Source organism: Tupaia chinensis, unplaced genomic scaffold, assembly GCF_000334495.1.
Source record: "Tupaia chinensis unplaced genomic scaffold, TupChi_1.0 Scaffold000567_1, whole genome shotgun sequence".
In the NCBI taxonomy this organism is placed as follows: Eukaryota; Metazoa; Chordata; class Mammalia; order Scandentia; family Tupaiidae; genus Tupaia; species Tupaia belangeri.
The window spans coordinates 2,776,886-2,790,339 of NW_006160080.1; the positions used below are offsets into that span (position 1 = coordinate 2,776,886).

Sequence of the window (13,454 nt, forward strand, 5' to 3'; positions counted from 1 at the left end):
TATATTAATATTTTAAGTATACATTACCCTTTAAAAAATGTCTAAATAGGAAAGTCAGAAAATTATAGGCATCATTGGTTTACAAAATTGTTGGCTATTAAAATTCCTCAAGGATGGAAACCCCTATGTGCATCATGAATTGCAGTCTTTCCCAAGTAAGTTCCTCAGAGGCCCATATGCTGTCTAGGTGGTGAGGGAGGGAAGAAACCAAGAGATAGGATTCTTTGTCCTAACCCCTGCTCCAGCTGATCATACCTTAAATAGTTCACTCTGTAAAACTCATTTTATTTTTTGAGGTTCCCTATAAGACAAGTTTTTTTTTTTTCCACAGTGCTAAAGAAATCAATACACCTTTTTTTTCCCCCCCTTTTCTTTACTGTGGCTGCCTACATAAGAGTCCAGTGGCATAGCTATTATGCCAACTGGTGGTCCTGAAATCAGTACATCTTTAACCCAACAAAAAAGAAAAAAAAATTCAGCAAGGTAGAGGACAGAGCTCATCTTAAGAAAGCAGTTGCTCATCTAGTCTTTACTGTATCAGGCCCACATTTCTCCATATTACATTATTTATTTGTTTGTTTGTTTGTTTGCAATAGGGCACATGTGCTTGCCAGGGAGCGGGGCGGTGGGGGGTGGTGGTGGGAGGAGATGTGCTTGCTGGAGACAGAGAGAGGAAAGTGAGAGAACACCCTACAGGGTGCTGTAATCCTTTCTCTTCCATTCTCCTCTAGTGATTTTGGACACACATATGCCTGGTGTGTTTTTCAAGACATGAGGTCCTGGATTCAAACCATGCATTCAGCTATGTGGGATCCAGCTGCCTTAACTACCATGCCATGGGCTGGTGGGCCCTCTACATGCAATAATTTTAACAAAATTACAAGTGACTTACTAAAGTTCATACAAAATTATGCCTATTACACATTAAAAACCAGATGTCTCCTGAGCATTATTAAACATCACGGCTGTTTTATTTATTGTACATCAACTCTAGGGGTTTTCTAAGGACTATCTTCAAACAGGACTCTCCAATATCAGAGAAGAAACTCTTGGGGGGACAAGCAGTTAGCAATATGGCTATGTCGCTGTACTCCCATGTAGTTGACCACGGTTTGCGTCCCGGACCCAGTGGCTTAAAACTCATGCCGGGCGCATGCTCTCACCTGAAGATTTGCGCTGCCTAGATTGAACTTGTTATCTTAACAATTTATACACATTTTACAAATGCATTTGCAGAGGTGTAAAAGATAATAGCAGGCACTATAATTCATTTTTATTTTATTAGAAAGAGATTTTTGCTATAGGGCACATATACTTGCTGGAGAGACGGTAACAGACAGAGAGATAGAAAGCAAGAAATCACCCTCCAGAGGGATGGCCATGCTGCAGTCCCTTCTCCTTCATTCTCCTCTCAAGATTTTGGGCATGCACGCACATGTACCTGGAGTGAGTTTAAGCCATGGGTCTGGGACTCGAACTGCAGTCAACTATATGGGAGTCCGGTAAGGTAACCATTATGCCATCTGCTGGTTCCTATCATTCATTTTTTGGGAGGATGTTGTCTCTGATCAGGGAAAAACAAACAAACAAACAAACAAAACAACCCAAAAAAAAAAACCTCTTATGCCTAGAAGAGGTATTAATAGAGAAAACTAAATAGGTAGGGACAAAGGGGTAAAAAATATTCTAACAGTTAATGTTGTTGGGATCTGTCAAAATTAATGATCATCAAGGGTTCATAGTATTCTAGTAAACAGAATTTAAACAGATTACAACAACATTTTTATTTTTAAGAGTGAGATTTTTGCTTTAGGGCACGTGCGTTCGTCAGAGAAATAGACAGAAAGAGAGAAATCACCCCCCAGGGAAGATGGCCACACCACAATCCCTTCTCTTCCATTCTACTCTCTGGACTTTGGGAACGCACCTACAGGAGCCCAATTGAGTTTCAAGCCGCCAGGTCCAGGCCTTGAACCACAGTTGGGCATGTGGGAGACCAGTGTGTTAAGTACAGAATTATAACTACTGTGTTGATAATCTCATCCTTTCAGTATTTTAAACATCTGAAATCTGAATCTTTGACTTGAGACATACTAAGACAGTATGTTTGCTTAACACTGCAAACTGAAAAAATGTATACTTATTTAGAAAATATACTTCTATACATCCAGAATCCTTAAAGGAAGAAAATGACAGTTGGCAAATCCAAAATACATTTATCGTAAGACTAATTTTGGGACCAGCAGTTAGTGTAATGGCTATGTTTCTGGACTTCCACATAGTCGATCGCGGTTCGAGTCTCGGACCTGGTGGTTTAAACTCGCGCCAGGCGCGTGTGCGTGCGTGCCCAAGATCCCAAGAGGAGAATGGAGGAGAAGGGATTGCGGTGTGGCCATCCCCCCTGGGGGGTGATTTCTCGCTTTCTATCTCTCTGTCTCTCTGTCCGCCTGGCGAGCACCGCACGCTATAGCAAAAACCTTTCCAAAAAAAAATAAATAAATAAGACTAATTTTACTATATTTTGAAGACTTGGAATAACTAAACTATGAATAAGTCAGTACTAAAACAGAGATGGATTTATGTAACTGTATGAAACTCTTCAAAACCATCAGAGGAGAATGGAGAAGGGATTGTAGCATGGCCATCCCTCCTGGTGGATGATTTCTCATGTTCCCGCTCTCCATCTCCTTACATCTCTCTGGTGAGTTCACAAGCCCTATAGTGAAAATCTCACCCCCTCCCCCCAAAAAATTCAGTACTATTATTAAATTTACTTTTCATTTAAAAAAATTTATTTCAGACCAGCAGATGACATAAGGGTTACACCACTGGACTCGACCACAGTTTGAGTCCTGGGCCTAGTGGCTTAAAACTTACACCAGGCACATGTGCATGCATGCACAAAACCCCGAGAGGAGAATGGAGAGAAGAGATTGCAGTGTGGCCATCCTCCGCTGGGTAGTGATTTCTAGTTTCTATCTGTCTGTCTCTGTCTCTCTGGTGAGTGCATGTGCCCTATAGCAAAAATACCTCTAAAAAATATGTATTTTTTTAATCTGTCATAATTTACATTAGAAAAATCTTTTAATTTTTCAATGCTTATCTTTTATATATTTGAAATATAATATTTAGGTCCAGGACCTTAGTCTAGTAGTTAAAATGAATCCACATGGCCAACCACTGTTCAAATCTCCATCCTGGTGGCTTGAAAACCACACAAGGCATATATGTGTACATGCCCCAAGACCCAACAAGATGGACAACTGGAGAAGGGATTGCAACATGACCATGCTCCAATGGGGTGCTTTCTCCCTCTCCCTCCGTCTCTGGCAACTTGCATATGCCCTTCGGCAATTAAAAAAAAAAATATGGGACCAGCAGATGTGTAATGGTTATGTCACTAGACTCCCACATGGCCGACTGTGGTCCAAGTTCTGGACCTGGCAGCTTGAAACTCAGGCCAGGCACGTGTGCACACGTGCCCAAAATCGCAAGAGGATAATGGAGAAGAAGGGATTATGGCATGGCCATCTCTCTCGGAGATGCACTTTCTATCTCTGTGCATGTGCCCTATGGCAAATATCTCTCTAAAAAAAAAAGTAATATTCAGAACAGATTAGCTTGACTTTTATACATTTGAAATTATTTTAAAATAGAAATACCAGTATTCCTATGTTTTAGAGTCAAAATAGTATTGTTATTTTGTTTTATACTGAAACCAAAGAGAAATGCTTTAGATATATGTATCAGATGGCTGAACTCATGAATTTTTAAGATAATTAAGTGCTGGAAATTAATTCAGTCAACCTTCACAGATCTGAGAAGACTCCATGACCCTATACTTAGAGTGTATCTCTTGTAGACAGCATGTATTTGGGTCTTTTTTTAAATCGGAGACTTTACTAAATTTTAACGTAATTATTACTATGTCTGGGCATGGGTCTCCCTTTTTTTTGCATTTATTTCTGTGCGCTGTTCTTCTGTTCCTCCTCTCCATTTTTCTGGATTTTAATATTCCTTATAATTCCATCTTAATTTTCCTATTAGATTTTTAGCTATACTTCTTTGCATTTAAAAAAAAATATGTATTGGGGATTACAATGTACATCCTTAGCTTTCCATCATCTACATATAGTTAATATTGTGCCATTTTACATAAAATGCTGAAATTTTACTATGATATAGAGATCTATATCCCACATTTCAGGTATCTATAAGACTTCAAAATGTGTATAAGAATTTAGATTAAAGTATGAGTATTTTGGTGTAAAAACATTTTTTACACCAATTGTTGTTTTAAAAATCCATGCGGTTTTTTTCCTAATACACACCATGAACTTTTTGAAGACACCTCCTATACTACAGTTGCTTGATATATCTGTCTGATACAGAAACTCTATGAAACTATAATTATTGCTATAAATAGTCCTATTACTGGGACCAGCAGTTGGTGCAATGGCTATGTCACTGGACTCCCATGTAACCAACTGCAGTTTGAGTCCCAGACCTGGTGGCTTAAACCAACCGCAGTTTGAGTCCCAGACCTGGTGGCTTAAACTCACGCCAGGTGCGTGTACATGTGTGCCCAAGATCCTAAGAGGAGAATGGAGGAGAAGGGATTGCGGTGTGGTCAGATTTCTTGTTTTCTGTCTCTTTCTGGCAAGCACACGAACCCTATAGCAAAAACCTCCCCCCCCCACAAAAAAAAAAAGTCCTATTACTATAAAGAGATTAGGAGACAAAAAAGCAAAAAAGCTCAGAGTAGCCTTTGTAGCCCAGTGGTTAAGGGAGCCAGATCCCTCTCACATGACTAACTGTAGTTGAAATCTGAGCCCCAGAAGCTTAAAAAATATGTTGGGCGCATGAGTGTACCTGCTCAAAATCCCAACAGGAGGGAGAAATGGAGAGGGGATTGTGGAGTGCCTATGCCCTATTAGGGAGTGCTTTCTCCTTCTCCTCCTCTCTGAGCCTCTCTGGCAAGCATATGCATGTACCTTCTGATGATTGAAAAGAAAATTCATTTGCATTTACCCAGAGATTTATCATTTTCAACAACACTCATTCCTTTTTGAAGATGCACATTTCAATCTGGTCTCATTTACCTTCAATATGATGAACTTTGTTTTAGTATTTCTTTAAGTGCTGGTTTTCCAGTGTTAAGTGCTCTTAATATGCTTTTTATCTGAAAATGCCTTTATCATTTCCATTCTTTTTTTTTTTAAAGAGATTTTTGCTATAGGGCACATGTACTTGCCAGGAAGGCAGAGACAGACAGAGAGACAGAAAGAGAAATCAACCCCCACAGGGGTTGGCTACGCCACAATCCTTTCTCCTCCATTCCTCTCTAGGGATATTGGGCATGAATGCACCCATCATGAGTTTTAAGCTGCCCTGGTCAACTACGTGGCAGTCCAGCAATGTAACCATTATGCTATCTGCTGGATCCTGTATTGTCATTTAAAAATATACATTTTTTTCAATCCAAGTTGGTTAAATCCATGGATGTGGTGAAAGGCTGACACATTTTTTTTTTAAGAGAGGTTCTTGCTATAGTTCATGTGTGCTTGCCAGAAAGACAGAGAGACAGAAAGCGAGAAATCACCACCCAGGGGGTTGGCCACGCCACAATTTCTTCTCTTCCATACTTTTCTTGGGATCTTGGGCACGCATGCATGTACAGCATGAGTTTAAGACACACAGTCTGGGACTTGAACCACGGTCAACTACGTGGGAGTCCAGCGACGACGTAACCATTACACCATCTGCTGGTCTCAAGGCTGACTCCCTTGATAGCTACATGGGGCCATAAAGAATGTTTTGTTTTTGTTTTTTGGCCATAGGGTATATGTGCTCACCAGAAAGAGACTCAGAGAGAAAGAGAGGAAAAGTGATAAGTTACTCCTCAGGGGGACAGCCACACCATAATCTCTTTTGCTTTATTCTCCCCTCAGGATTTTGGGCACACAGACACACGCACCAGGTGTGATTTTTAAGCCATGGGTCTGGGACTCAAACCACAGTCAGCCATGTGAGAATCTAACACCTTAGCTACCATTCTACCTGCTGGTCCCTTTATATATTCTTAGTATATTCCTAAACAATTTCGTCATATTCTTAGTAAATTCCTAAATTATTTGTTATAAATAATAAGGCACTACAGAGACCTACCATACAAATTAGGAAAAAATACAACTAACCTTTTTTCCTGAGTTTACACCTTTTTTCTTTGGTGAGAGATTTTTAAAAGGACCACCCTTTTTGGTAAATGAAGTACTTCCAGATGCTTTAATTCGACTGGATTTCCTGATCTGCTGTGTTGGTACCACTAGAGCAGTTTTCTGTGGAGATGGCATTGAATGCTCGGTCTCTTCAGAAGGGAAAGACTGCTGTATTTTCACTATATTCTTTGTAATAGGAACTAAGGAAAAAACAGCAACGAAAATGAAAATAAATGACATAATTAATGTACTATCTTATTATGACACAAAAGAATCTTTAAAACCATTCCTCAAACCACTTAAAATACAAGTACCATTTGAAATGAAGTTTTAGGCATGTTAAGGTTCCATATTATCTGAAAATAGTTTAATTCTGCAGAAAAAATAAAGGAGCTTTTATAAGAGAAAATGGTAATTTCAATTTAATACAGTGAAAATGTCTAGCAATTTAAATTTTGTCTGTTTACCATATTTGTAATTCTTACCACAGAAAAGAGTCTCTCCTTCAGAAAACACTATTCAGTTATACCATGTACAGGAATCATCTTGCCCACCAACATAGAAAAACATAGGAAAGCAACTACCTATGATTACTGGCTGCTTAATCTTTCAGAGGCTAGGGGACTCCCCTGCTCTTGACTTCTTTCTGGTTCTACTGAGGTATAGTGACAAAATTATATGTGCAAGTGTGTGTGTATGTGTACATACATGTTTGTGTGTGTGCACATATATCTATATCTATATATATTATGTTCAAGTTATTTGTAGCTACCAGTTACCTGGTAGCCAAATCCAGAGAGTTTTAATATTTTGAATAAAGGTTACCTGCCAGGTTACTTTTGTCTATGCTCACAGTTAAATAATATATTAAAAAAACTACTGTTGCTTCCTAATCTAGATTCCAATCTGAGGAAACTACAAACTCGAAACCCCAGTTTTCATTATTAATATTATGGGGATAAAACCCACTAAGAAAAGTTTTTTAGGATAATTAAGTTATAAGCACAGCATTACCTCAGGAGACTCATAGAAGTCAAATAAAAATGCCTTATGTTCAAAGTAAAAATAAAAAAGCTACTTTTAGTATTTTTCCCTTAATGATTTCATTATTACAAAAAATGAATTTCACAAAATAAAAAGTACTAGTAATAAATACAAATTTTTTTATAGAAAGAGTTGTGGAAGTGAAATATTTATACAGCTATGTAAAAATCAATAGTTTTATTCTGAGGCCATTTTACAACCTGAAACCAACCCACTACTTTGTTCTTCCCATATTCAAAGGCTATGTATGTGCAAATATGATTTAAAATAGAGAATATTGTCTTTTCTGTGGCTTTTAAAAAATCTACCTTTTGCCAATTACCAAAGCAAGAGGAGGGGACAGCCTACCCTCACCTGCCAGGGCAAACAAAGGACCACTTAACTGCCATCATCTCTTTCTCCTTCATTTGTAAGTATTGTAGTTCACCTACTTGCACCAGTTTCTGCTTACCTCATTACTGTCATTTACTTCACACTCCAGGCTTACTTGCACTTTTTTTTTTAAGGTTTATGCCATAGTGTGTGTACGTTCACCAGAGAGAGGCAAAGAGAGGGGAAAGTGAGAAATCAACCCCCAGGGAGGATGGCCAAACAGCAAACCCTTCTCCATTCTCCTCTGGGTTTTTGGGCACACACGCACTCGCCATGATTTCAAGCCACCAGGTCAGGGATTCAGACCATGGTCTGCCATACAAGAGACTAGTGCATTAACAAGCACCTGCTGGCCTTCACATGCACTTTTAAGAATAATTCCAGTAATATTTTTAAAGGACCTTCTAGGTTCTATATATTTTTTTTTTTGAGAGTTTTTTTGCTATAGGGCATGTGCACTTACCAGAAAGACAGAGAGAGACAGAGAGACAGAAAGCAAGAAATCACCCCCCCAGGAGGGATGGCCACGCTGCAATCTCTTCTCCTCCATTCTCCTCTCAGGATCACACACGCACATGCACCCGGCGTGAGTTTAAGCCACTGGGTCTGGGACTCAAACCGCGGTCGACTACACGGGAGTCCAGCAACATAGCCATTACGCTAACTGCTGGTCCCCTAGGTTCTATATTAAACCAACCTGGCAAGGAATTTGAACCCAGGTCTAAAGCCCTATCTACTACTCCTCTTGTAATATATTCTGAATTAGGGACTGGAAATATAGAGATGAAAAGATTGGAAAAGAAAATTAAGATATATATAGATTTATTAACTAGGAAGGGTCACTAATGACCTTGGAAAGAATAGCTTGGGAGAAGAAAAGCTTATTACAGGGGTTAAGGAACCAGAATAATAAGGAAACTGAAGTATCAAGTATACACTATTCTTCTTGGTATTTCAGTAGTGAGATAAAGGAGAGTGTTCACTCAGGCTTGGAAATACAGATGCACCTTAACTTCTGATGGGGTAATGTCTTGATAGACCATCATAAATTGAAAGTATGGTTAAGTCGAAAATGGATTCAACACATCTTACCTACCAAGCACCATAGCTTGGCCTACATTGCATGTTCTCTGAACATTTACATGCTGGCAAAACTTTTTGAGCCTGAAGATTTAATCTTACTTACTTCCAAATGGTACTTATTAAACATGCATTTATGCTGACACATGAGAATGCTTTATTATTATTGTTTTTGAAGAGGTTTTTGCTATAGGGCGTGTGCACTCGCCAGACAGACAGAGTGAGACAGAGAGACAGAAAGCAAGAAATCACCCCCCAGGGGGACGGCCACGCTGCAATCCCTTTTCCTCCATTCTCCTCTGGGGATCTTGGGCACGCACACACACATGCCCAGCGTGAGTTTTAAGCCACTGGGTCTGGGACGTGAACCACAGTCAACTACGTGGGAGTCCAGTGACTTAGCCATTACGCTAACTATTGGTCCCAAGAGAATGCTTTATTATTGAAAGATGGTGCTTGCCTTCTCTGAACTTGGAAAAGACACCAGCACATATGACTACTGAAGGAAAAAAAATACATACTTAGAAATGGACATCAAGCCCTTATTTCCAGTTACTGTTACATGCACCACTGATTTAGCTTATATACTGCTGACCTGAACAGGAATTTGAGTGGGTAAGAAACAGAAATTTATATGTATCTTGCTTTTGATCTAAAGACTTAATCAAGGTATAGTTGCTCACTGTTTTCCAGATTTTCCATCTAGAAACAGATAATACCTAGTGTGTCCTTTTACTAGTCTAGCCAATTTAGGGGAAAAAAAAGAATACTGTCCTGGTCATATAGTTCATATCAAGTATTTGTGTATATATAAAATTCCTAACTCCTAAAGTAGATAGGTGCATATTTTTCTACTCCTCAAATACAGTAAAACTTATATATGTGACCATTTGATAAGAGCAAAATTTATCATAAAAATAAATGGTATAAATTTGAGAGCAGAAATAAAATAAAAAATTGAACAGCCAAAAACAGAAGAGCAAGGTAAGATTTACAGAAACTGAAACAAGATTCTCTTAAAAAAATATGTCATTTGTAAACATTTGGCTTTGGAATCTTTTTCAGCTTTAGAAATTCTTTGTAAGTCATCTTATTCTTAAAACTGCATGTACAATGGAAATATCATTTATACTAAGGATCTTTCATACTGAGGACAGACGTCTGACTGCTTTTTCCTAATTTTCTAAAATCCTTTCCAAAGGGCCTGGAGAGAGTCATGCGCACAAACATTAACAGACCTTTTTGACCCATTGGTAACAGATTCTTCCTACATCCCACTCCTGGCATAGTACCTTTGTGATATATATTAAGTCTCCTTATCTCTGTTAAAGTACATTCTTTTATGATCTCAGCAATCTTTTTTTTCCAATCGCCAACCTAAAAACTGTAAACCCACGTATAACCTACAAGCCCACCCCCCATGTCCTGCCTTTTGGCCCAGACCAATAGAAAAACTTCGCTAAGTTTCAAGCCCTGTCTCTCACTCTCAAATCAAATGAAAGAAACCCCTGCACCTGATCAGAGTGATGCCCGAGAAAGGCAATGTTTTGCCTCCTCTCTAAGCCTAGGTCATTCATCTTCTGCTTAAACATAAACAACATTAATTATTATTTTTACAGAGTTGGTTATTTCCATCAACAAGAGTGCAACCATGAAGGGACCAGGGATGAACCGAAGATCTTCCCAGGGGTTGCTTGGAATCTAGTGCCTGGTACCAGCAGTGGGCCCTTTGTGCTCCCTCTAAGTCCAAGCTTCTCCCTAGGGGTGATTCAGTAGGTTCACTGGCCCAAACCTCCGAAAAACTTGGTAGATGGTCTAGCTTATTTCTAGGTTAGTTTTTGTATGTCTGTTTATCTGTTTCTGGGTAACCCGGTTTGCTCCCCTCCAGGGGAAGGGGTAGCAGTTTGCTCCCTCCAGGCAAAGAGATAGTGGTCTAAAGGGTCTTCCTCTTTTGCCTTCTTAAAATTGTTTCAGTTGGCTGCTCTGCATTTGCACTGGAGAAATCCAACTGTCTTATTCACAGACAAATTAGAGACTGAGCCTCTCAGTTTTGAAGATAAAGGACATTCACTCCTTCCTGCAGGTAGGCACTCTAGGTAACTGGAAGCCATAAAGGGAATGTCTGGAGGGGGGAAGATTTCCTAATCTTAGGAGTAGCAGCCCTACAGGGAATCCCAAGCATAGGCCATTCCAGTAAACACAAAATAAGAGCACTCAAGCGTTTTGGGGCCCTCTTCAAGGGTACTAAATTATTTTTAAAAATATTTATTTATTTATTCATTTTATTTTAATTTGACCAGAGAGAGACACACACACACAGAGAGAGAGAGAGAGCGCAAGCTACCAGGTCCAGGACTCAAACCATGGTTGGCCATGTGGGAGTGTCCAGTGCCTTAATCACCACACCACTGACTGGTCCCCAAGGGTACTAAATTCTTAAAGGGACCTGAGACACAGAAGAGTAACCTTGACAGAGAGTGACATTTAGTGGAGACCCTAAAATGCCAGTTTCTCCTTTTAAAAACAAGCAAATGTAACAAAAAATAAAAATAGAAAACAAGACATCTACAGTTTAAGAAGAGCAAAGAAAACTACCCCTTTTGGATATCACAGCTAACTTTATGTATGACATCTATAACGCCTTGACCTATAAGTATTTAGATTTAAAAAATAAAAAAACTTAGTGATCTTAGTTAAAATTTTCTCAAGCAAGAGCTTTAATATTACTAAATCAATCTTTTTTTTTTTTGGAGAGATTTTTCACTGTAGGGCGCGTGCGCTCGCCAGACAGACATAGAGACAGAAAGTGAGAAATCACCCCCCAGGGGGGATGGTCACGCCGCAATCCCTTCTCCATTCTCCTCTCGGGATCTTGGGCACGCACCCACACGCGCCTGGCGTGAGTTTTTAAGCCACCAGGTCCGGAACGTGAACCGCGGTCGACTACGTGGGAGTCCAGCAACATAGCCATTACGCTAACTGCTGGTTCCCACTAAATCAATATTTTTTGCATGCTAAAATTTAAAAATCTAGATCTCATAATAAAAGTGAGAGTGCTATTTTAATTGGTATTAAAATTCATTTTTTGGGGGGGGAGATTTTCACTATAGGGCGCGTGCGCTCACCAGACAGACAGAGAGAGATATAGAGACAGAAAGCGAGAAATCACCCCCCAGAGGGGATGGTCACGCTGCAATCCCTTCTCCTCCATTCTCCTCTTGGGATCTTGGGCACGCACGCACACGCGCCCAGCGTGAGTTTTAAGCCACTCCGGGACGCGAACCGTGGTCGACTACGTGGGAGTCCAGTGACATAGCCATTATGCTAACTGCTGGTTCCCTTAAAATTCATTTTTGAAGAATGGTAAAATTGACTCCTTTAAAAAAGTTTTAAAAAATAAATTTGAGACTGTCTCAAAAAAAAAAAAAAAAAAAAAAAACTGCTTCTAATTTAAAAAGGCACTCAAAACTCTCCTTGTCCAGACAATTTCTATCTTTTCCTATCCCCTCTCTTACCATGATTTCTGTCTTTTCCTACCCCCACTCTTACATTTTTGAAGAATGGTAAAATTGACTCCTTTAAAAAAGTTTTAAAAAATAAATTTGAGACTGTCTCAAAAAAAAAAAAAAAAAAAAAAAACTGCTTCTAATTTAAAAAGGCACTCAAAACTCTCCTTGTCCAGACAATTTCTATCTTTTCCTATCCCCTCTCTTACCATGATTTCTGTCTTTTCCTACCCCCACTCTTAGTACAATTTCTGTCTTCTCCTATCCCCTTTCTTACCAAGAATAAATTTGGGAAGGATATATATTGGCAGATTGGTCAATATAATAGTTATTGTCGGGAACCAGCAGTTAGCGTAATGGCTATGTCGCTGGACTCCCACATAGTCGACCACAGTTCACGTCCTGGACCTGGTGGCTTAAAACTCATGCTGGGCGCGTGTGTGCGTGCTCAAGATCCCGAGAGGAGAATGGAGGAGAAGGGATTGCGGCGTGACCATGTTAAATTAATATTGGTAAAATACTGAGGGCCCAGAAGGAGTCATGCCCACAAACATTAACAGACCATTTTGACCCATTGGTAACAGGATTCTTCCTACATCCTGCCCCTGGCATAATATCTTTGTGATATATATTAAGTCTCCTTATCTCTGTTAAAGTACATTTTTTTTCCTAATCTCAGCAACCTTTTTTTCCCAATCACCAACCTAAAAACTGTAAACCTACCTATAACCTGCAAGCCCCCTCCCCTCATTTGGCCCTTTCAGGCCAAACCAATTAAAAAAAACTGTTTACTAAATTCCAAACCCTGTCTATTGCTCTCAAATCAAATTAAAAACAAAAACCAAAAAACGCTATACCTGGTCACCCCGAGAAAGGCATGTTTTGCCTCCTCTCTGCGCCTAGATCACTCATATTCTACTTTAAAATAAATCACATTAATTATTATTTTTACAGAGTTGGTTATTTCGGTCGACAATACTGATGATTATAAAACCAAACAAATATAAACTTCAGTTTTGAAAAACACCAAGAGATAGATAGGGCTGGTTACATCTAAACTATCCAAGCTCAAGGCCTACTGTTCACATCAACTCGGCTGTGCTGCTAAGTGCCACTATTTGGAACTTTGCTCTCTAGCCCAAAGAATTCAGGTTGCTACAAATGAATTGGTCACAGGCAGCAATAGAGTAATAGGGAGGTAGATCAGGTATAACCCCGCCATAACTTACTTTAT

The 13,454-nt window shown here is 39.4% G+C and overlaps 1 protein-coding gene across 1 annotated transcript in view; it reads right to left on the reverse strand.

Moving 5' to 3' along the window:
* SCML2 (Scm polycomb group protein like 2) overlaps positions 1 to 13,454 on the reverse strand; it is a gene marked incomplete in the record, with an annotated part of 76,589 nt that overhangs the window by 13,418 nt on the left and 49,717 nt on the right. The window contains 1 exon segment of the mRNA XM_027775473.1: positions 6,198 to 6,418. Coding sequence (XP_027631274.1) covers positions 6,198 to 6,418 — 221 coding nt within the window.